The 24,738-nt window shown below is 47.7% G+C and overlaps 1 protein-coding gene across 4 annotated transcripts; it reads left to right on the top strand.

Moving 5' to 3' along the window:
- The first annotated feature begins 697 nt into the window (after positions 1-697).
- On the top strand, positions 698-20,108 carry MEOX1 (mesenchyme homeobox 1). 4 transcript variants are annotated; one of them, XM_053568357.1, is made up of 4 exons: positions 699-728; positions 1,211-1,538; positions 17,088-17,260; positions 18,320-18,591. In XM_053568357.1, the coding sequence occupies exons 2-4, from the start codon at positions 1,415-1,417 to the stop codon at positions 18,440-18,442; spliced, it is 420 nt and encodes a 139-aa protein (XP_053424332.1). In that variant the 5' UTR covers positions 699-728; positions 1,211-1,414; the 3' UTR covers positions 18,443-18,591. The 4 variants fall into 4 exon arrangements, 3 of the variants coding, with proteins under 3 accessions (XP_053424331.1, XP_053424333.1, XP_053424332.1); XM_053568356.1 differs by having other exon boundaries at positions 698-1,538; positions 18,320-18,706; XM_053568358.1 differs by lacking the exon at positions 17,088-17,260 and having other exon boundaries at positions 698-1,538; positions 18,320-20,108.
- Positions 20,109-24,738: the final 4,630 nt, after the last annotated feature.

The raw sequence follows: 24,738 nt of genomic DNA, 5'->3' as shown, positions 1-24,738 counted from the left end.
GGCATGTAAGTTGGAGGTTAAAGAGCAGAAGGAAGAATCCAATTGTTTTTTTAGGTTACTGAGAAAGTGAGAAAGTCACTTTGGGCAAAGAGAAATTCTTTTTTTCTAAAATGTGTCTTTTCTTTATACAACAGACCATAGCGGGCTGTGGAGACTTGCAAAAAAGATTTCTTTTAATCCATCTTCCTTTTCTGCAGGCAGCAGTAGAAGGGACTTTAAATCAAATGCAATCACCAAGCTTGTCTCTTACACTTATTCCCCACTTCACTCCCTGGAATTTGGCATTTGTTGGATTCTGGATCTGACTTAAGGCTTTTACAAAATCCAGGACTTGGGGAATTTTGTTAACAGTGCAATAAAAAATAACTTCATAGTGTTACAGGAGGCACATTAAAGGCGGCGTGTGTGTGCATGCATGTGTGTGTGTGTGTGTGCTGCCTTCTCTCTCCTTAAAAAAAAATACAGACAATGTTTCTTTAAAAGTCTCCATCTGCAAATCCCATTAGATGTGCGTATAAGGTTTCTGATGATTAATAGTTGCCTGCTAGGGTTTTGGTTGGAGGGGATCTTGTGTGTTCGGGTTAACCCCTCCCTCTCCTCTCTCACATTTCACTTCAGAAATTTGTCACTCTCTCCCCACCGCAGGATTTAAAAGTGTGTCTCAGCAGCCCTGGTCCAGCCCTCTGCAAGCATTTGCTCCAGGTTCTGAAACAGCTCCTCATCAGCTGGTGCGTCTGGGCTGGGACAGTGAAAATGTTTAGTGTCATCGGCGACAAATACATGTACAAGAGACCCCAATAGGCAGGCTGGTGTGTTGGAGGGACAGGAGGCAAAGAGAGAAGCCTGACACAGGTGTGCGCACACGCACAGGGGTGGCCGGCCACATGTGTATGTGCTTTAAGGAGAGACTTTAGTTTTGGTTTTTGTTTTGGTATCTGGGGTGAACTTTCTGTTGAACGTTTTCCCTATTTAGGTTTTTTTTTTTTTTTTTTGCATTTAAAAATTTTTGAATATAAAAAGTGAAAAGAGTCAAATCTTTGAAAGGACTGAGGCGTGCAGTGGACAGCAGATGGATCCTGCAGTCAGCAGCTGTATGAGGAGCCCCCAGCCCCCAGCCCCTGTCTGGGGCTGCCTTCGAAACCCCCACTCTGAAGGCAGTGGGGCCTCAGGGCTACCCCACTACCCGCCAACCCCGTTCTCCTTCCACCAGAAACCAGACTTCCCAGCGACAACAACAGCAGCGTACCCTGACTTCTCAGCCTCCTGCCTGGCGGCCACCCCACACAGCCTACCCCGGGAGGAGCGCATCTTCACTGAGCAGCACCCTGCCTTCCCCCAGCCCCCTGATTGGCACTTCCCTGTCTCAGAGGCTCGGCACAGGCCTAACTCAGGCCCAGCTGGGGGCTCCAGGGAGATGGGGACCAGCAGCCCAGGCCTGGTGGATCCCACAGGAGGCCCAGGCGAGGACTATGGGGTGCTTGGGAGCACTGCCAATGAGACAGAGAAGAAATCATCCAGACGGAAAAAGGAGTGTTCAGGTAGGTGACTGAGGAGCAGCTGACTATTTCTTTACTGTGTGACCTTGGGGAGGTTGCTCACCCTCTCTGAGCCTAGAAACGCTGACTATGAATTTTGAACAATACTATCTAACCTATTGAACTCAGGAGCTAGACCTCTGAGGTTTCTTCCACTCTGAGTTCTAAGATTCTCTTGTGATGGTGGCTGTATCTGTGTGTCCCCGGAATACCTGGGCCCCAAGAAGAATGTGCCAGCAAGAGAATGAAACAGGATCTTCAAATATTTAGAGGACATGTGGGATGAAACCTCTGGGTGCTAGAGAGGGGCGTTGCTGGATCCAGGCTGCCTCTGAGTCACACTCCCCACCCCCATGCTCCAGCCAGCTCCAGATGTCTCAGAGCCACAGGGCTCACTCCCCAGGGGAGTCAGCTGAGACCAGGTTCGGAGGGTAAAGACAGAGGCTGAGACTCTGAGTGACACCCAGAGCCACAGGAGCCTATAAGCAGAGATGCAGCTGGGATGGGAAAGGCAAAAGGGGAGAGGGAGATGGAGGCTGGGATTTAGGGCAAACTGTACACCAGGTATCACTCTATGCAGCTGGGTCATGCCCTCCTGCGAGCCCTCCTGAGGGATGGCAGCCTTGGGGAAAGTCTGGGAGGCAGGCAGTCAAGAGCCAGCACTGGGTACAGCTCAGTCTCAGTGCTGGAGCCCCAGAGGCCAGAGAGTGGGGTTGTCCTATTTATTTATAAGATCCTTGTGGTAGAGACCTGTTGTTTCCTCACTTCCCCACGGGGCCCTCCCTGGCTTGTCTCGCTGCCCCTTCACCTTATGTCTTGTTCCTTGTCACCACCTTTCCCAGAACAAGGCAGTGCCCAAGGCTCCTGCCCCATTGCCTTACCATCCTCCTGACAGCTGCCCTCGGGGAACACCTGTCAGCTCAACCTATAGAGGCCCTCCCTTCCTGAGGGGCTAACCAGTGGGCCAGGAAAGGAGGGTGCTGACCAAAAAGTGAGAACACCGTGCTTTGCTTTGCTTTCAATTTAGCACAGATTTCCAGAGTATCTGCTCTTTGCGAAGCAGAGTATTTGATCTTTGCTGAGGTGAATGAAGTGGTTTCACCCCCAAAAGAGCTCAAAATGAGAGGAGGAGGCCTGTGGAGGCCTGTCAGCAGCAGGGTGGGCTCTGATGGGGAGGTTCAAGGTGATGTGGCTCTTTAGAGTCCCATCGGTTTGGGAGGTGGAGACAGCAGGTTTTATTAGTATCTCAATTCTACCAGCGTGGGACAGTAGAGGCTGAAAGTTTGAGGGGAACACTGAAGAAATGGGGTCAAAATAGAGTAAATGATCTTGATTTGCCTTGCCTGGGACTTTTCTGGTTTTAGCTTTGAAAATCCCATGTCCTAGGAAAGCCTCAGTCCTGGGCAAACCAGAAGAGTTGGTCACCCTAGAAGTGAGCTCAAATCTTGGACTTCAAACTCCAAATCCCTTGCTCTTTGGTTAATTTCAAATAGGATCCTCATTTCGAAATGGTATTTGGCCTCCAAGCTTGAAGCTACTCCTCAAGGAGCTCACAATTGGTGACAATAGCCACAGCTGCCCTCCTGGCTACTAACAGAAGGGCCTTTAAACCCCAGTGGTTAAATTCCCAGCAGGAAAGTTAACTAGTCCTACCCCTGGTTGGAGATTTGCCAAGAAGGAGAAAGAGAAAGAACTGTCGGCGCCTTGGCCTTAGGCTGTGTTTAAGAGCTTTCTCCTCCTTGGCGCCTGTCGCTGTGGCTCCTCCATCTCTGCCCACATCTCTCATGGCTACATCCAGACACTTTCCAGGGATCCGGGAGCCACGGGTATTGGGAAGGGATGAGCAAAGCCAAGATCCTGCTGGGCTCAGGCAAAATCTTTCAGCAAAACCCAAATGCACTGTCTTTCCTTGTGATGCGAGGCCCAGGGTGCTGCACTGTGGAGTTAAGCACACATACCAAGCAGCTGACCACCCCAACAGCACACGGACACCCTTTGTTGAATGCCCTGTGCTTTTTATGGGGTCATCTCTGGTCAGGAAAGGGTCCCCTCCAGGAGGGGTCAGGGCTATCCCTCAGCATCCCCTTGGGAGTGACAGCAGCAGGGGTACAAGGCAGGGCACTGTTCATTCACTCCCATGTTGGTTCTGGACTCACCCTCTGGAAATTGTTATTGCCCAGTTTCTTGATTTTTTTGCTTGAAATTTAATGGAAGGGGAAGAAGAAGGCAGGAAAGATCAGCTTCATAAGAGCCCAAGGAAAGGAGAAAGTGCAGAGCAAGGCTGAATACCAACTCCAGGAATCTGGAATTCAGCTCAGAAAAGACAAACCCACAAAGTACCCCCACTCTACTCCACCAATCCCAAGTCACTGGTTGGATCCTCTGTCTAAAAGGTTTATATTTTATTCATCATCAATTTTTTTGCATTAATTTTTATTTTTAAAAACATTGCATTAAAATAGTATTTATCTTGATTACTGAGGGTTTGGGTCCCTCTTACATTTGGTGCTCAATGCAAGTGCCTCACATGCCCAACCCTGTCCCATCTGAGCCATCTCTGGAAGGGTAAGCAGTATTGATCAAATGTGTTTGCTGTGGTGCTTCACAATCAGCACTGCAACTTTTGGCTGCATGACACTGGGGAAGTTCTTAACTTCTTGCTGCCTCTATTTCCCCAGCTGTAAAATGGGGCAATAGCAATAATAGCATCTTCTATATTGGAGTCTCCTTGGAGGTTAAATGCAGTGATCCATGATAGTACTGCTAAGCCTAGCTCATAGTAAGAGTTCAGTAAACAGCAGCTACAAATTGTATTAGGCCCGTATTTCCTGAACCAGCCTTCAGAACATAGGGTCTGACAAATATCCCCGTATTTATGGGGACAGTGGCATTGAATATTTCAAATACACAGTCTCAAAAATTCCTGAATCCCGGGTATCTAAGACTTGGGAACTTCTTGCAATTATTATGGTCCTCATCTGTCATCAGTTAGGAGCTTGGGCTCAAAGATCTGTGGGAGAAGCTGTAGGGTGAGTTGTGCCTGGCAAATGGCTCCACACCAGGTGGCGGAGGAGGTTCTGGGAACTGAAAGTCTGTTACAAGAGGAAGTCCTCTCCTCTCCCCTTCCTCTGCCATCCCCAACTGCTTCCCCTTCACTCCCGGTGGAAGCTGGGGCTGATTTGCTCAAATAATGACCTAGAAATCAGGGTCCCTGGCCCTCCCTGATCCTGGAGCATGATATTATCTTAGAGAACTGGTCCCCTCCCCAGGCGAGCAGGAGTTAAAGACCCCTGCTGGCAGGGACAGCTGCGAGGCCACTGTTGTTTTACCCCAAACTGTCATTGCTACTGTGGTCGTCTTTAATTTATGAGAAGAAGTGATTTCATGGTGATTTCCTGATGGGGTTCAAGGGAAGGTTTTGTGTGATCAGCCGGCTGCAGGTGAGTTGCTCAGTCTGCCTGGGAAGCCGCTGTGCTGGGCCTGCTCTGCTCACACTCACAGTCCTCGCTCTCCTGAGACTCAATCAGAACCCATTTGTCCCATCCTCCTCCAGCTTCAGCACGTGTGTTCCCCAGGGCTCATCTAACCGGCAGATTTCTTCCCTGCAAGATCTGATCTCCACCCGCCCCTACCCAACCATAAACTTTCAAATTCTCCAGAGGTTTAAAACTCTCCACAAAGGAGCCCGCTCTCACCTTCCGAACCCCTGCCACATACAACCTGCATTTTCCTCCTCCTCTCCTTGCTCTGGCCTAGGTGCTAGCCTTCAGCACCCTTCCCTTCTCCTGCCCTTCTGCCTGTTGAAGTCCTGCTTATTTTAACACCCAGCTCAAAAGCCACCCCTTCCAATAACATTTTCCTCCTTTTTGAGGAAATTTACGACTACACTTCTACATTGTATCTACCAGTGAAAGCTAAGAAGTGTGAAAGTATAGTCTCCACTAAATCCCATGCTGATTTTTTAACTTCAGCTTGCAACTTCATAAACAAACTCTCCTGAAGTTTCTTACCATGGGACATCTGCTATTTAAAATCTCTCTCTCTTTTTTTATTCTGCTCAAAAACACATAACATAAAATTTACCATCATAATCATTTTTTAGTGATACAGTACAGTAGTGTCAACTATATGTACATTGTTGTACAATAGATTTCTAGAAATTTTTCATCTTGTAAAACTGAAACTCTATATGCATTCAACAACTCCCCTCTCCCACTCCCCAAAGCCTGGCAACCACCATTCTATTTTCCTATTTTTTTTCTTTTTTTTTAGACAAGGTCTCATTCTGTTGCCCAGGGTAGAGTGCCATAGTGTCAGCCTAGCTCACAACAAATTGTGCTGAGAAACTCCTGGGTTCAGCTAATCCTCTTGCCTCAGCCTCCTGAGTAGCTGACACTACAGGTGCCCACCATAATGACAGGCTAATTTTACTACTTAGTAGAGATGGAGTTCTTGCTCTTGCTTAGGCTGATCTCAAATTTCTGAGCTCAAGTCATCTTCCCACTTGGCCTCCTAGAGTGCTGGGATTATAGGCATGAGCCACCGTTCCCAACCCTGTTATATTTTCTATGAGTTTGGCAATTTTAGATACTTTCATATAAGTGAAATTATATAGTACTTGTCTTTTTTTTTTTGAGACAGAGTCTCACTATGTGGCCCTCAGTAGAGTGCTGTGGTGTCACAGCTCACAGCAACCTCAAACTCTTAGGCTTAAGCCATTATCTTGCCTTAGGCTCCCAAGTAGCTGGGACTAGAGGCGCCTACCACAACACCCCACTATTTTTTTGTGGCAGCTGTCATTGTTGTTTACCAGGTCCAGGCTGGGCTCAAACCCACCAGCCTCGGTGCATGTGTCCAGCGTCCTACTCACTGAGCTTTGGGCGCTGAGCCAGTACTTGTCTTTTTTGTGACCAGCTTATTTCACTTAGCATAATATCCTCAAGTTTTATCCAAAATATGATATCTCTGGGGCGGCGCCTATGGCTCAAAGGAGTAGGACGCTGGCCCCATATGCCAGAAGTGGCAGGTTGAAACCCAGCCCTGGCCAAAACTGCAAAAAGAAAAAATAATAAATAAATAAATGAAATCATAATTCTTTCTCTCCCTTCCCTCTCTCTCTCCCTCCCTTATTTACTTCTTTAAAAAAAATGATATCTCATGGTGGTTCTAATTTACATTTCCCTAATGATTAATGGTATTGAGTATCTTTTCATATGTTTTCCATTTGTATATTTTCTTTGGAGAAATGTCCGTTCAAGTCCTTTCCCCCTTTTTAATTGGATTCTTTGGGGGGTTTTGTTGTTGAGTTCTTCATATATTCTCAATATTAACCCCCACATCAGATACAAGGTTTGCAAATATTTTCTCCTATTCTATAGGTTCCTTTTCTACTTTGTCGATTATTTCCTATGTAACATAGATGTTTTTAAGTTTGATGTAGTCCCATTTATCCGCTGTAGTTTTGTTTTTGTTGCCTATGCTTCTGAAGTCACATCTAAGCAATCATTGTCAAATCCAATGTCATGAAGATTTCCCCTATACTCTGCTATAGGAGTTTTATATTTTTAGGTCTTACTTTTTTTTAATTTATTATTATTATTATTTTTTTAGACACAGAGTCTCACTTTGTCGCCCTCAGTAGAGTGCTGTGGCTCACAGCCCACAGCAACCTCCAGCTCTTGGGCTTAGGCAATTCTCTTGCCTCAGCCTCCCAAGTAGCTGGGACTACAGGCACCTGCCACAATGCACAGCTATTTTTTTGTTACAGTTTGGTCGGGCCAGGGTCTAACCTGCCACCCTTGGTATATGGGGCCGGCACCCTACTCACTGAGCCATAGGCACTGCCCTAGGTCTTACATTTAGATCTTTAATCCATTTTGAGTTAATTTTTGTACATGGTATGAGGTTAAGAGTCCAACTTCAATCTTCTGCATGTGGCTTTCTAGATTTCTCAGCACTATTTGTTGAAGAGACTGTCCTTTCTCATTATGCAGCCTTGGCAACTTTGTCAAAGATCATTTGACCACATGTGCAGGGGTTTTTTTCTGGCCTCTCTATTCTGTTCCATTTATTCATGTCTTTCCTTATTTCAGTACCATAATGTTTTGATTACTATAGCTTTATAATATGTTTTCAAATTAGAAAATTATAAAGCCTTCATTTCTGTTTTGGGGTTTTTTGTTTTGTTTTGTTGACACAAAGTCTTGCTCTGTTGCCCCAGATAGAGTACTGTGGCATCATCATAGCTCATTGCAACCTCTGATATTGGGTTCAAATGATTCTCCTGCCTTAGCTTCCTGAGTAGCTGGAGCTATAGGTGGGGGTCATGACACTGGGTAATTTTTCTATTTCCAGTAAAGACAGGGTCTTGCTCTTGCTCAAGCTGCAGTTTTGTTTTTCTATCTCAAGATTACTTTGTCTGGCTGGGGTAGTGGCTCATGCCTGTAAGCCTAGCACTCTGGGAGACTGAGGTGGGTAGATTGCCTGAGCTCATGAGCTCGAGACCAGCCTGAGCCAGATTGTCTCTGAAAAAATAGCCAGGCACTGTGGCGGAAGCCTGTAGTCCCAGCTACTTGTGAGGTTGAGGCAAGAGAATCACATAAGGCCAAGAGTTTGAGGTTGCTGCAAGCTATGATGCCATGGCACTCTACCAAGGGTGACAAAGTGAGACTCTGTCTCAAAAAAAAAAAAAAAAATTACTTTGCCTGTCTGAGGTCCTTTTACATTCCATATGAATTTTAGGATTTTTTTCTATTTCTTCCAAAAAATGTCATTGAGATTTTGATAGAGATTGCATTGAATCTGTAAATCATTATGGGTAGTATGGTCACTGTAGTAATATTACATTTCCCAGTCCATGAACACAAATGTCTTTTTATTTACTTGTGTCTTCTTTAATTTCTTTTGGCAAAATTTTGTAGTTTTCAGAGTATAGGCCTTTGCTTCCATGGTTAACTTTATTCTTAAGTATTTTATTCTTTTTGAAGCTATTGTAAACGGGATTTTTTTTTCTTGATTCCTCTTTTGGATTATTCTTTTCTAGTGCATAGGAATGTAACTGAATTTTATATGTTATTTCGTATACTGCAACTTTGCTGAATTCATTTATTAGCTCTAGCAGGTTTTTTTGTGTATGTGGAATCTTTAGGGTTTTGTACAAGATTATGTCATCTGCTAATAGAGATAATTTTTACTTCTTCCTTGAATATTTAGATGCTATGTATTTCTTTTTCTTGCCTAATTGCTCTGGCCAGGACTTCTAGTACTATGTTGAATAAATGTGGCACGAGTGGGTATCCTTGCCTTGTTCTTGATCTTCAAGGGAAAGCTTTCAATTTTTACCATTGAATATGATGTTAACTGTGGGATTTTCCACATAAGCCCTTTACTATTCTGAGGCAATTTCCCTCTACTCCTAGTTTGTTTAGTGTCTTAGAATCTTTTCTTGTTTTCCCTCCTCACACCTGGGGAGTGTGCTTTGTTTATACCTTGTATAGTAGCCTCAAAGCACAGTTGGCTTTGCCTCAAGCCCTTTAGATGCATAGGGCCACCTTTCCACCTAAAATTGAAGTGTGTGGAGAGCCAGAATAATATCTGATCCATCTGTGTGATCTCTCTGGCACCTATTAAAGCATTTGCACACAGGAGCCCAGTCAATGTCCTGTCAATGGCCTTAGGTACAGCCTGGTATTTATTCATCCATTTTCTCCTATTCTCTCTGAGAGCAGCTTCACTGCCTGGCACAAGGGCTTCCACCCCCTGCCATATGCTTCTGTGAAATGCATTAAGACTTATACAGTCTGTCTTGTGAGAAAGATTTTTAGCGAGCCAAACTTCCACCGTAAAACCAGCCCAGGGTCAGAGTGAGTGCTGGGGTCAGAAAGACACATAAACACCCACGTGCATGCTGGGCTGATTCTGCAGGAATCCTCCCAGGGTGCTGGGAAGCACATGGAGCAGCTGTGGCTGAGCAGTAAGAGGGACTCGTGATGGTCAGGCAGTTGGGGCATTGCCATGGCTAGACAGCTCAAGTGCCAGCTGTCACATGAGTGTGTAGCTATGTTCTCTACTCTAAAGTAAAGGATCTTGTCCCTGTTCTAAGTGCAGAAGTCCCCTATAGGCTAGCACCAGCCTTGCCAAGCACCCCTAACCGCCTCGCTACTCCTCAGTCCTCAGTAGTGAGCACCAGTGATGGGGAATGGGTGGGGTGCGGTCCTTACCTGCCAAGATAGAACACCACAGGCTGGGTGACTCAAACAACAGAAATTTATTTTCTTACAGTTCTAAGGCTAGAAATCCATGATCCAGGTGTTGGCAGGTTTGGTTTCTCCTAAGGTCTCTCACCTTGGCTCGCAGAGGGCGGCTGCCTTTGTTTTGCCCTCACACAGTCTTTCCTCTGTACACCAAGTCTCTCCCTGGTATTTCTCTGTGTGTCCTAATCTCTTCTTATAAGGACACCAGGCAGAGACCCACCCAAACAGCCTCAGCTTAACTTAAGCACTTCTAAAGGCCCCTCCAAACACACCCTAAGATACGGGGTTAGAGCATCGATGTATGAATTGGGGAGGAGGCAGAGTTCAGCCCAAAACAGGGAGTATGAAATAGGGACAAGTTTTAAGCTTGGGCGCAAGTGCTCTGTTGAAAACTCCCTTGGTGAAAGCAGCACCTCACATACTTCCTGTCCTCAGAGCTTTCCTAGTCCAGGGTCCTGGCAGCCACAAGAGCTTTTCCACTGGGGATGGGGCATTATTTTTAGCCACAAGCTGATACCTGAGTTTTTAACTTATAACAACTAGTAGAAATTTTAAAATCTGAGACAATTTTAGGAATGAATCTCCAAAGAAAAGGGCTGTTTGACAGAAGAAAAGAGGTGAAAGTAAGTGTGAGAATGAAACCAATGGGCAACCTCAGTAGTTGTCCTTCTCCAGTTCTTGTTTTCCCATGTTTCCCTTGCACACTGAGGTGGAGGAACAGTGTGAGCCATAGGCCTGGGTCCTGACGCCCACCTTTCCTTTGGTGACAGCTGAGGATGACATCTGAAACTTGGAAATACAAACCAAGCCCACCACTGTCCACACCTCCCCTCACCCGCTCTTGAAGTCTGCTGCTGTCCCCTTTCTCTCTCACCACTGCCCACCTCTCTGCCCCTTCCCACCTGGCACTCTCAGCAAAGATTTCTCTAGCACCAGGCATCACCATTCCAGAAGAATCTGCTTCTCTCCCAGAAAACATCCACTGAATTTTCTGGCCCCACCCCAAGACTGCTCAGCAAAGTGGGGAGCCTGTTCGTGTCTCTTCAGGTACCAACAGGAGAGGGAAAGGGCCTGGAGATTGGGGTGGGGCAGGGGCCAGAGAGAAAGTCAGGCTAAGCCCAGCAAGCCAGGGAGGCCCCAGATGGGAAGATCCACCTGGTATCGAGCTGGGTCCATCCAGGTCTGGTCTACTTTGATGAGCTTTGACCTGCCTTCGGAAGTTGAAAGTAGCAGAACTTATGAGGACACCAAAATGTCTACATTGTGACACCCCCAGAAGCCTCAGACACCATTTTCAGAGTATCTGCCAAGGTCTCGTCTAGGAATGCCAATGCTCCACATATTCCTTCCTCTCCGTTCCCGAGGGAATCCCAGGGAGACACATCTAGACCTGGACACTGTCCCTGGAGTGGGCATGCACAGCCTCCATGCTCATCAACCCCAGAGGGCAGTGTGACATGTGGCTATAGGCCTAGACTGGTCCCAGTAGCTTTGGGCAGGCCACTTAGTGTCTGGGTCTTAACATCCTCATGTGTTCGATGGGTTAATGTGTATCTTACACATGAGTCAATTAATTGATTAATTAAACCTCATGGAATAATTAAGAGGATACAATAGGAAGCAGCTAATAGTGTGGAAATAGCTTCCTATCAAGAAGTCTAAGTTCTAGGCCCAATTCTGCCACTAACTTGCCATGTGTCCTCACCTTAAAATGAATTGATGGCATTATATCATCACTACATTCTTCCCAGCTCCACTTTCTATGATTCTGCAGTATACACGAAAGCACAGAAAAGTTTATCTCTGAGTGAAAGAAATCCAATGTCAACTACAAAGTACTACCTGAACAGGGGGCATGGCGCTTCCTACCTGGTCCCAGATAGAAAGTTATATGAAATGGTGCTGCAAGGGTTGGGGAGTAGAGTGCAGGACTCCAAAAAGGCCAGTTCTGCTGCGTCTGTCTGACCCTCCCCATGGCTCTGATAAAGCTGACTGCTAACTTTAGGAAGGCCTGCCCAATGTGACAGCTATGGATGAAAAAAATTGCCTTGGATGGTGTAAAAGCTCGTGGTGGAAACCATAATCACACACACATCCTGTTTGCATTTCTCTGGGCACTGTCGCCTGTTGCCTCACAGCCCTGCTCCAGCTGAGGGTCCTGCGGGGGCTGGGTGCCTCCTGCTTAACCACAGGGACAGCCAGCTGAGCCCCAGCACCCTCCCTTGGCAGCTCTGGAAGAGGCACCCACTGTCTCTGAGAGGGAAGCAGGACCAGGAAGACAAGTGGATTGTCATTCTGATCACATCTAGTTACTGTCTCCAGAATCAAGCAATAGTGGCAGATAGTGACAGAGACACAGATTCATGAAAAGATAGAGAAAAGTAGTGCAGAAGGGAAAATTGCTGGAAGTCAGATATTTATTTTATTATTTTTTTATTTTTTGAGACAGAGTCTCACTCTGTCACCCTGGGTAGAGTGCCAGGGCATCACAGCTCACAACTTCAAACTCTCGGCTCAAATGATTCTCTTGCCTCAGCCTCTCGAGTACCTGGGACTACAGCCACCCACAGCAACACGTGGCTATTTTTAGAGGGAGGTTCTTGCTCTGGCTTAAGCTCAAACTCCTGAGCTTAAGCAATCCACCCGCCTCAGCCTCTCGGAGTGCTAGGATGACAGGCACTGAGTCCAGCCATTGAAAGTCAGATATTTAAAATGCATCCCTTTCATATGGTCTGGAGACACAGTGCCTTAATGCAGCAACCTTTTTGGCACGAGGGACTAGTTTCATGGAAGACAACTATTCCATGGAGGGGGGCATGGTTTTGATACCAATTGATTATGGTCTCTGTGCAGTCAAACTTTCTGCAAATAATAATCTGTATTTGCATCTGCTCCCCAGTGCTAGCATCACCACCTCAGATCATCAGGCATTAGAGTCTCATAAGGAACACACAACCTAGATTAGATCCCTCATACGCACAGTTTACAGTAGGATTCACGCTGCAATGAGAATCTAATGCCACCGCTGATCTGATAGTAAGAAGAGCTGAGTTGGTGATGTGAGTGATGGGGAGCAGCTGTAAATACAGATGAAGCTTTGCTGACTCACCCATCACTTGCCTCCGGCTGTGCATCCCAGTTCTAACAGGCCACAGACCGGTATCCATCCATGGCCCAGGAGTTGGGGACCACAGCCTTAAGGATCCATAAGTTGTCTCTTGGGCACCATCTCCAATAGATGCTCTTCTGATGGCTCTTTCAGAGTCTCGCCTGTATGCCTGGCACTGTGCAAGGTGTCAACACGCCAACCATCTTATTTTACCTTCTCAGCAGCCTTATGAGCACAGCAGGTGTGTGGTTTTGCAAAGGAAGAAACTGACACTTGAAGAACTTAAGGGATTTGCCAAAGATCAGAAAGCTCTTCCCTGGAGCCAGCCAATAAAACTCCCCTCTACTCAGATCAGGGCAGGGAGAGAGAACAGCCTGGCACAACCCTGATCTTTAGGCTGTGGGGAGCCCGGGGAGGGCTTAGGGACAGAGTATGGACAGAGTATACATGGAGACTCAGATCAGGCAAGATAGAGGGATGAGGAGCCAAGACAAGAATACTTGAAGTTAGGATGACCTCAGAGTTCATCAAGATCAGGAACTCTTAATAGAAGAGAGAACAGGGAGAGGGGGTATCACAGCTTACATACTAGGAAAGAACTCTGACACCAGCTCCCCAGGGGAATAGAATCAGGACCAATCCCATACTACTTCTACATATGGGGAAACCTAGACCTAGAGAGGTAAGGGAGGCTCCCCAAAGATGTGCTTCCCTAGGGACCAAACCATCCTGAGGGGCACGCATTACTTTTATGTGGTAATGTGCTCATTATTTGAACATCACAACACCCACCCCAGCTAGAAATGCCATGGAATTGCTCGGAGTTTCTCTCTTTCTGTGTTGATGAAAAAGTCCCAATTTTGTATACTGTTGCAGAGCAGAGAACTATAACGTCCACTTCAGCTTTCATAGCTAGCTTCCCATGCTTTGGTCCTTTTGTCACTTCTAACAGTGGTGAAAGTTTCTCCACTCTGGGAAGTTAATGAGGGATGATTGTCTTCCCAGAGCCAATATCCTACACTCCACTAAGGAGGCATTTCTCTCTCCCTGCCCTGAGCTGAGTAGAGGGGAGTTTTATTTGCTGAGGCCTGGAGGTACTGGCTCCAGGAAGAGCCTTCTGACCTCAGGCAAGTCCCTTAAGTTCTCTGCACCCCAAAGGTAGGTGCTGCCCCAAGGTTCACTCAGGAGGTTAGTTGAGACCCTGAGATTGCAATCCAGGCTTCTCCCTATTTCCTTTTGTGGAAATAGGCACTGAAGCCCCAGAGCCTAAATCAAGACAGTAAGATACAGGAGAGGTAATGTAGTTAGGAAGGGGGCATAGCTCGGTGAGAGTGGCTAGTCCAAGACCTGCTCTCTTCTCTTTGGGGAGGATTATGTGTGGGACTTGGGAGAAGTTGTTTTAGGGATACCATGAGGCACCTGTGCAAACCTACAAAGGCCTGAGAGAAGACGAGAATGGGTACGGAGGCAACCCAGGGCAGTGGCGCCAGGAGCCCTAGAGATAGGTGCAGCTGCCAGGCATCAGCTGAGTAGCCCACAGCCATCAGAAGATGGTAAATGTGACCCTGGGGTCCACAGACTCCACTCTAGTCAGATGGACCTGGGTTCCAATCTCTTTTCTGCTCCCTAGCTTCCTGTGAATAACAGAGGAGAGTTTAGCAAATATTTAGCAAGTACTTAGGTACTTTGTGCCAGGTACAGAAGCAGGTACTGGATTAATCAAATTATTACACATGTCCCCATAAGGTCCTAAAGGGAATAATATACTATCTACTCTTAGGATAAGTGTGGTGAGGATTAAAGAAGTGACTGCATCTCACAGAAGCCTCCAAGCAGGGCCAGTTGTTACCTACCATCCCAGCCCTTCAAGTGACATCTGGTGCAGTTGAAGAACTGTTAAAATACTTTGTATCTGTCCAGCATTTTTAGTGTTTAAAAGCTCGCATGCACATTAGATCAGATCGCCCAGGATTCCCAGTTAACCTGGGAGGCAGATGCTTTATTTTCCACAATTTGTTGATGAGGAGAGTGAAGCCCGGAGAAGTGAAGTGAAATCCTCAAAGTCTCCAGCAGTTTCAGGACCCAAATTTCAGCGCAAGTGCCCTGGGATGTCCACTCTCCGCAGCGGCGAAAAGGGAGGGCCGGGAAACACTGAGCCCGCGGACCGGAGGCGGCTGGGAAACCAGCCGGGTCCGCACCCACAGTGGGAGCCGCGGCCCGGATTTCCTGCCTCGCTTGGCCCGCGGGCCGGGATGTGGTCCGGGAAGGCCTTCGCCCTCGCCGCGCCCGACCCTCCCGGGCCCGCCGCCAGGAGCGGGCGCGGCGCCGGCGGCGGCCAAGGCCGGAGGTGTCCTCGGGGACCCCGGCCCGGGCTGCGCGTCCTTCTCTCTGGCCCACGCTCCTGCTTCCGGAAGAGTCTGGGACTGCCTTCCCCGGCCGGGAGCCAGGGGCCGCCGGGCAGGCAGCCCGCGCGGGGGACTAGGCCCCCTTCCCTGCTCCCTGGGCGCGCCCCGCAGGCGGCCAACCTGGACCAGGGCTCCAAGACCCGCGACCCGGGCATCCCGCCTGCGGGGAGCCCATCGGGCCTATCCGCGGCCCCACGCCCCCTTGTCGGCCTGGCCCGGCCCCTTGATCGCTTTGCGTAACGTCCCGCGCCCAAGAGCCGCCCTGGCCGCGGAGCGTCTTCCGCCTCCCCGCACCCGGCGTGGGGGCGGAGAATGGGGAAACAGAGGGGCAAAGGCTCGAGTGTGGAGTGGTGAGAGGGGAGCCAACTAGGCTCTAAGTTCCAGATCGGATCGCCAGGGTGAAGTGGGGTTTCTGCCTCCCCACTCTGAGCAAACGCCGCAGTTTGCCTGCTGAGCTGACAGTGTGGGCAGCTCCTCTGCCTCCACCACCCGGTCTGAAGCCTCCGACCAGCCCTCAGGGGTCAGTTTAAACCAGGCCTCTGAAAACAGAGGACAGCTCCCCGCCAGCAAGGTGAGGCTGGGATCGTTCAGAGAGCAAAGGAATGGAGCGCCTCTCAGCCTCCACCTCTGTGAAAACAGGACAGGAAATGAAAGACTTCTAAATGTTACAACAACCTCCTTTCTGCCTCCGCCAAGGGTTCTCGCAGCCATTCTCTGGCCACTGTGCAGCGTGCTGTTAGTTGTCAGCTGTGTTGATCGCCCTCCATGCACCGCCATTAATTAAAGCGAAGGCAGAACAGCCTCTGCTCAAGAGATAACCATACAGCCCCTCTTTATTTGTACAGCACTTAGTTTGTAAGCCCTTCCTACATATATTTGAACAGTATGTGAGAATAACTGCCTGAGTTTGATTCCTGCCTCCTCCACTCACTGGCTGGATGAACTTGAACAATTTGCTTAACTTCTGCGAGTCCATTTTTCTGCCTCTAAGATGGGACTAATTCTAGAACCACCTGGCTGGGCTACTCTGAGGATTAAGAGGCTAATACGTGTCAGGTGCTTGGTAACAGCACTGTTTCCCAGAGTATGTTCCCCTCACCCTGTTGGTAGTTGTGACTGAGCCCCTGCAGAGGCAGGAGCCTCCCTCACAGGGGTCCAGGTGGCTTTCCAGACTTGGCCCTCTGAGGCAGGGTCTGAGATCCTGCATATCTGAACAGCTCCCTAGTGATGCTGAGGCTGCTGGAACCCGGACACGCTTTGAGTAGTGAGGTCTAACAGCAGTGGTTTGTAAACTTCACTTTGCTCCAGAATCATCTGGAAAGCTTGTTAAAAAAAGATTACTGAGCCCCATCCCTACAGTTTCTGATTTAATAGCTCTGGGTGCGGCCCAAGGATTTGCAGTTCTAGTCTAACAAGTTGTTGGGCAATGCTGATGCTGCAGGTAGGGGACCATACTTTGGGAATTTGTCTTCTCATCCAGAAGCTCACAGCCATTAATAATGGCATGCTCAGGGGTGGAAACCATTAGACAGCCAAGGCACAGCTTCATGTGCTTTGGGTCTAAAAAAAAGCTAGGGGGAAACACCTGAGATTGAGACCCAAAAAACCTTCCCAATTCTTAGAGGAGTAAGACACTGGAAGGAATGAAGAGATAGTGTAGCTCTTTTCTCAGCATCCCTTAAAGTAAGAGAGATGGGGAAAGGCTATCTAGACTCTTCGGGATGAAAGAGAGGGAACCAAAGATCCTTCAGCCCAAGACTTCCTGTGTGGGGCCCTCTCTCTGCAGACAACCAGGAGAACCAAGGGAAGCCAGAAGGAAGCAACAAGGCCCGCAAGGAGAGGACGGCCTTCACCAAGGAGCAGCTGCGGGAGCTAGAGGCTGAGTTTGCCCATCATAACTACCTGACCCGGCTCCGCAGATATGAGATCGCTGTAAACTTGGACCTCTCTGAGCGGCAGGTATGGCTTGCAACCCCTCCTGCTCTCCCTGGAGGGGTTTTTCTTCTTCTCCTTTTTCTTCTTCCTCCATCTAGTCCAGTGGTTCTCAACTGTGGGAGCTTTTAATAATTCTGATGTCTGGGCTCCATCCCAAGAGATGGTTTTAATTGGCCTGGGATGGGATCCAGACATCAGAATTTTTCACAGGTTCCCTGGGTGATTCTTATGTGCAGCCAGGGTTGGAATCTTTGATCTGATTATTCCCAAAGTTGAGTGCATTGAAATTTGAACAATCGCATTTGTTCAAAATCAGGATCTGGAGCTCCAGGAGAGCAATTTTCAGCAATAATGAGTGGGACTAGGAATCTGCATTTCTAATAAATTCTCTAGGTGATTTGGACTTGCAGCTGATTCCTGGGCTGATTCCTGGCCTGTTGTTTTAGGCTTCTCTCAGTGTCTCCCATCCACACTCATGCTCTGATTTGGAATAATAGTAACAACAATAATAACAGTTGATAGCAGCAGTCAGATGATAGAGTGCTGTGTTTTGAATAAGAAGAGTTAGATTTAAATCCTGCCTCGACCACTTTCTAGCCCTGGGACCTCTGGGTCTCCATCTGTAAAATGTGGTTGTAATTCAAACCTGTAGATAATACCGAAGCTCAGATGAGAAAATGTGCTGACCAGAGCTATCTAAATTAAAAATTGTTAAATTTTTATCTAACTGTGTTATAATTGTGCCTGAAGGTAAGGCTCCCAGACCCTTGGGGAATGGAGGCTGGAAGGAGGGGGTGTAGGTACAGGAGGAGTGGGGCTGTGAAAGGCGTGGGGCCAATGCTTTTCAGAACCTTTTCCCACGTCTTTCTGGGGCTTTATATGGAGACACGAGACAGATCTCTGGGCAGATTGGTATGTCCTCCCTTTGGTTTCAGTTCCTGGGCCCTTTGGAGAGTGGAGGGTGGCAAGTGAGGGTTCCAAGCTGGGGTCCCTGGAGTTGTGCCCTGGCCAGCCTGAGGATTGATGTGGGGAGGGGGTTACACCTGCTCCAGACTGACCAAGCTCCCTTGTTTCTTCCCTCAGGTCAAAGTGTGGTTCCAGAACCGAAGGATGAAGTGGAAGCGTGTAAAGGGGGGTCAGCCCATCTCACCCCACGGGCAGGACCCCGAGGATGGGGATTCTGCAGCCTCTCCAAGTTCAGAGTGAGATTCTCCATGGAGAATAAAAAAGACAAAGAACTGAGCCCCCTACCCATCTACCTTCATCCCAATCCCACCTTCACCTTCTTCCTTCAGAAGTGTCCCAGGGCAGTCTTTCCATGTCTTGCAATGACTCTTGGATATGAGGCTGCCCTGCATTCCTGGAAGTCTCTGAATTTCCCAGAAAGTTCTGTCCAGCATCCCTTTGTCTTAGCAGCCCCTTCCCAGGGCCTTTGCTCCCCACACTGTCGTGGAATCATACAGAGATCCTGCCAGATGGGACAAGCCTAGAAATAGCTCCAGGGACACTGCTTCTCAGGGTCACTTGGCTATCACCCACCCCTCCTCCTACTACCTTCCTCTGACATGAGCCAGGCTTCCTCCAGGTTTGGACACCACCTGGCCTGCTGGGAGAGGAGCCTTGGAACCAGCTGGTGACTCATGAAAGCAAATGTTCCAAAAGAAAGGAAGTGACTGAGACACACAACCTGGCCCACCTTTCCTCTCTGGGTTCCACATCTGGGCCCTTGGTTATCCCCAAACCCCAGGGAATATCAGTATGAGGAGGGGTAAGGGCAGCAACTCAGCTCCTGTAAGTTAGGAACCCAGCCTCTGAATTTCTTCACTAAGTGGGCAAATTTCTGAGCATTGGCTGAGAGAAGACAGAAAAATGACCTGTGTAAGGCTCTGTGTTCCCATATAGGCTGTCCACAATGGCTTGACTGGGCGGATGAAAATGAACCCAGGATAGCATCTGCTGCTTCAGAATCAATTTAGGGATATAGCTGAACTGCTGAGCAGTGCTCCAGAGAAGAGGAGCGGCTATTCCTCTCCAGATGCTTACATTTGTTGAGCTGAGGGCTGGAAAGTGGCCCCTGCATTCAGAGGATGGAAGATAATATTATGGCTGCTGGGTGAGGGCCTAGAGATGTGGAACCCTGGAGGGGACAGCTCTACAGCTGTAGTGCCCCTTGACTGCATAAAGGGACAAGAAAACAATCCCTCTTCCTCTAGAGGATGCATTTGAGCCCCTCCTATGTCTCCCACACATGCTGTTACTATGAGAGGAACTGCTAGGTTTATGTGTGTGGATTGCTGAGACCTTAGCCAGGTCATCCAAGGATGCCACTTGAGGACTGATGGCTGAACAGTCTAGGGCAGGGGTGGTCAAACTGTGGCCCGTGGGCCACATGAGGCAGTGTGATTGTATTTGTTCCCGTTTTGTTTTTTTACTTCAAAATAAGATATGTGCAGTGTGCATAGGAATTTGTTCATAGTTTGTTTTTTTTTTAACTATAGTCTGGCCCTCCAACGGTCTGAGGGACAGTGAATTGGCACCCTGTTTAAAAAGTTTGAGGACACCTGGTCTAGGGCAACTAAAGTCCTTGAAAGAGACAATGCCCCACCCCCAGTGTTGTCTCCTCACCAGCTGGTGTTGCAGAAGGAGATTAACAAGAGTTTGGATCTCTCTATGCAGTTGTAATCATAAAAGTAACCCCACCTCCTCACCCCAGAAAGGACAAAAGCTGGAAAAATGATTGCCAAATGAGATGGCTGGTTAGAGCATGTATGATTTTTCTAAAGCATATGTCATATATTTTCTTAAGATTACATCAAGCTAACTGTGCAAGGTCAATTAACTTTGTAAGAAAAGTCTTGGAGAAATAAAATCAGGACAAAAGCAAAGTACCAAAGCCTTTTTCTTTACAGAGCTAAGAACCACCAATCCTGTGTGCAAACTTCTGATTCTCATCTCATGATTGTCCAGACAATGTCTAGAAGCAACAGAGGAAAGGGAAGAAATCTATACCAAGGCCTCCCCCTTTATTCTTTAAAAAGTGGGTGCAAGAGTGAGTAACCATTATAAAACAAAAAACCCAAAACTTTTTCTCCCAAGGAAATGCATTGTCTTCATTTTCCACTATAAAAGTTTGGCTCTCAGTTTCCCTAATCTATGACCTATCTAAGAGTTAATATTCTGTAAATATTCTGTAAACAAAAGATGAACTCTTTTGCTCATCCTTGCTATTAAAGGAATTAAAGTCAAAATCTGAAAACTTTTTTTCAGAGTAGAAAAATACACATCAATAGTAATAAAAAATGTAAGTAAGAAAAGATATCCCAAATTCTGTTTTTTGAATTAAAATATTATTTGTCTCACCAACATGTCAACAGTGGACAAAATAGAACTGGCTAGGGAAAGGGGAGAGAGGGAGCCAGGAAAGAGAGACCTGGCCAGGGTCTTTCATGGAAGCAGCCTGGACCAGGTGTGGACCATGCCCAGAAGTGACATCCTCAGGAACTGGCAAAGTTAAGCAGACCCACCAAAACCAAGGTGCCAGGGGGAAAGGGGTTCTGTTGGCTAAGGTTCAGGTTCAGCCAAGCAAAAGGGACACTCTCATCACTCCAACCCTCCCTCCTACTGGGAACCGGACTCCATGGCGTTGAGGGACATCACCCTCTTCTGGTTTTCCTCATTTGTCCCGAATGTCCTTTTCTGTCTCCCATGCAGACCCCTTTCTCGATGCTTTTGCCCTCATAGCTCTTTCTCCTTCCATCTTCCCAAAGGATCCCATCTACCTACATTTTTTAAATTGTGGGAAAATATATAAAAATTATCATTTTAACTATTTGTAAGTGCATAGTTCTGTGGCATTAAGTGCTTTTGTATTGTGGTGCAACCATTGCCAGGACCCACCGCCAGAACGTTTTTTCTTTTTGGTTTTGGTGGTTTTTTATGTTTTTTTTGTTGTTGTTGTTGTTATTGTTTGTTTGAGACCAAGTTTCACTCTGTTGCCCTGGGTAGATTGCTATGGCATCATAGCTCACAGCAACCTCAAACTCTTGGGCTCAAGCTATCGTCTTGCCTCAACCTTCAAAGTAGCTGGGTCTACAGCCACCTACCACAATACCAGGCTAGTTTTTCTGTTTTTAATAGAGACAAGGTCTTGCTCTTGCTCAGGCTTGTCTTAAACTCCTGAGCTCAAGGTAATTGACAGGTATTTTCTTCCCTGTCCACTGAGGAATAGGCCTCCCTAACCACTGGCCTATGATGCACTGGCAGCCAGGGCGCACTTCCCACCTCACAGACATGTCACCTTTGTCCAAGCAAGAGCTGTAAGAGTCGTCACAGGGCTGTGCTGAGGCTTTTTTCCTCTGCACAAGGCTGAGGTGGAGGTTCCAGAATGAGGAAGACATGGAGCAAAGTCACAGACCCCACAGCCTTCACGTGTGTTGTTGTAAGCACATGGGACTTGGGGCTCACGTGTCCCCACCGCGCAACCTTATGAAAACTGGCCTCTTCAGAGGTGAAGCCAGATTTAGAATTCATGTGTTCTGGTCCCAAGCCAGCACTTCCCACCTCTGCTCTGAGAGCTTAAGATGCTATATTCTGTTGCCTACTGCCCTTCGGCACCTGGATGAGTCCAGGCACTTCAAACTCACACATTTGAAGGCGAAGCCTCCCTTCCCCCAGTTGGGCTAGGCTTGCCTGTGTTCTGAGTCCTCTCTTTTGTTTGGCAACGCCACAATACTAGAAACACATCTTTGATTCTAACCTCTTTGCTTTTCTGAAGCAGTCTATCACCTGGTTCTGTTCATTTTACTTCCCTTAGAGATTATTCCTCCTACCTGCTGCCCTGTCCACCCAGACCACTATCTTTGCTCTGGCTCTCAACATCTTCCACTTGAATTAGTGCCTCCACCTGCTCTCCTTCCTGACCTGATGCTGCTCAAATTCCACCCCCTTGCAGCCCCTAGAGCACTCACAAAAAAATCCAACCTTGTCACTCCCAATTTAAAACCTATCAGTGGCTTCCCATCACCTATGTAATAAAGTCCAAGAGCCTTTACAGGCCTGCAAGATCCCCATGGTCAGACCCCAACCGCATCCTTGTTACAAACTCACCCATTGCACGGCCTCAGGCCGTGTGATTTCTCTCCTCCATTCCCTTGCTTGTTCTTTCTATTTGGAAGGCCTTCCCAGACAGAGCCAGAGCCCCAAGGACTTACAGATTCTAGGAGCGCAGAGTGAATACACAAGCAGATTTAACATGAAATGCTGCCCAGCTAATTTTCAACAGCAGGCCAGTGCCTGACATTAGACAGCAATGTTCACCAATTTCTAAAACCAATAGAAAAAAAAAATCTCTCTCAGTGTGAGAATTTTTATTTCCCCAATAAACACAGTTAATAAGTCCATGGAGGAGAGTCTGATGGTGAAACTCAAGGCATACACATGTCAGTCAAGCGTTTTCTGGTTTCTTTTGAACACTCCTGCATGCCTCCCTCTCTTCAGGGTGGGAGTTTGATTGACCAGCGCTGGGTGAGCAGTAGCTGGGACCAGCTGTTCCTCAAGTTGGTAAAAATCCTCTACCTTTTCTCCAGGGCAAAGCTGTGTGAGGGAAGCAAGGCCACCCACTGTTGACTCCCTGATGGGAACCAGTGACTGTAACCAGAGATGGCGTCTTGGTAGGAATCCAAACAACAGAGAATTCCCAGACAGTATCTTTTCAATAATGGGTTTCCCCATCCTTGAGAGAGTATTTGGGACGAGTGAGTATATGGCTGGCCTTCCGAGAAAGATGGGGAGATAAAAGACCTGAAGCAAGGAGAGAATCCATCAGAATTCCAATCAAAAAGGCCTGGAGGGCCTCAGGTCTTCAGAAATCTGCCACCTGCCTGGGCCAGCCCTCAGATGGATTCTGCATCTCTGCATTTCTCATGGTTCTACTCAGAGAAAAGAACTAGCGTCAGGCAGGGATGTGCTCTCTCCTATCTGGATCCCCAAAGCATGAAAGTTCCAGTAACTGGGTAAGCCCACAGCATGTGGCTTTCTCTCCTTCCATTGAGTGGAAATGGTTTCCGTGAAGAGCTATATATTCTCCAGCCAGGAGGGAAGCCTGTGCCAGCTAATCCTGCACAACCACCAACAAGACACTTGTCAGTTGCATCTTCGTTGGCTGCCACGGCACTGGACTGTCACTGCTGCCCCATCTCAGTTGCATTTATTGCCAACTCTGAACACCTGAATAGTTTTGAAACATCTTCAGAAATATCCCAAATCTATGCCCTTCTCTAAGGCTACCATCATCTGTGGCTACCATTATCCCTTTATCTCTATCTTCCCACCTTATGAATGTTCCTTGATGGCCACTACCATAATTTCTAATTTTATTTTTTTGTTTGTTTGTTCATTTGTGGTCTTCTTTCTAGGGTGGAAGGAAGAGAAAGGGAATGTGTTTCTCTGACCATTTTATTTCCAGCTACTAGCATGATGCCTGGCACATCATAAATGTTTAATAGAGAGTATTGGATAGATGGATGGATGAGAGAGGGAACTGTTAGATAAAGTGCCCATTGATAGACATGTGGAGAATGTTGGGGAAGCTCTGGCTCAGAAGCTGGCTGAATGGCTTGATGTCAATCAGACCTTTGGTGACCAGGTCTGGTAGGTCATGTCCTTGAAGAGGACTGGATGCCCACTCCCTGAGCCCTGTCTGAAGTCTGGACAAGCTTCTCCTCTTTGATCTGTGGTTGGTAAAGAAACAGATTCCAGGGCCTGACCACTGTCAACAGCAAGACTCAGAACATGTCTGATAAGAGGCTTTTGAGCTGCTCACACATGTCTCTCAGGGTGATGCTTAATAGCTTGAAGGTGACATCAGGGTTGGGACTAATATCCAACTGAACAGAAAGAGACATGACCTAACTCGTCTCTCGCCATGGGCCTGGCTGCGAGAGCTTCTCTTTCTTTATTAATTTCCTAACCGGTGCTGCTGGCTCAGGACTCCAGCCTGTCCCCAGAGCTGGGGCCCACAACTGGGCTTAACTCCAGTGGTAGTGGGAAGGGAACAGGCTCAGCCGGGGGCTCGGAACCCCCATGAGGGATGTCCACCGAGTCTGCGCTCGTCTCAGCCAGAGCTGGGTGGTTGCCTTCTCTACCATCCATGCTTTGAGAAAATCCAGCTGGACAAATCCGAAGGCCCTAAGGAACTCCACACAGAACAGAAGAAAATTCACTGCAGCCTCCCATCACCGCAGCCTTCCCCAGTGGCTCTAAGGGATGGTTTTATTTGTGTTTTAAAAAAAATGATTTAAAACCAGTTTTTCAGGAACACAAATCCTGTCTAATGCACCCAGCACACCTGGCTAGAGTGCTGCAGGCCTGGGTCTGAGCTGGCCGATGGCCTGGCAGGACTGTGCTGTCTTCAGAGCATTTTCCTTTAATTTCTCCACACTGCAGGAGGAGAAATCTCATAGTCCTCAGCATCTTCCCTCCCCTCGCTCCCATTCCCCAACTCC

The sequence above is a fragment of the Nycticebus coucang genome, chromosome 18, assembly GCF_027406575.1.
Source record: "Nycticebus coucang isolate mNycCou1 chromosome 18, mNycCou1.pri, whole genome shotgun sequence".
Lineage (NCBI taxonomy): Eukaryota > Metazoa > Chordata > Mammalia > Primates > Lorisidae > Nycticebus > Nycticebus coucang.
This window is presented reverse-complemented; position numbering and strand designations above follow the sequence as displayed.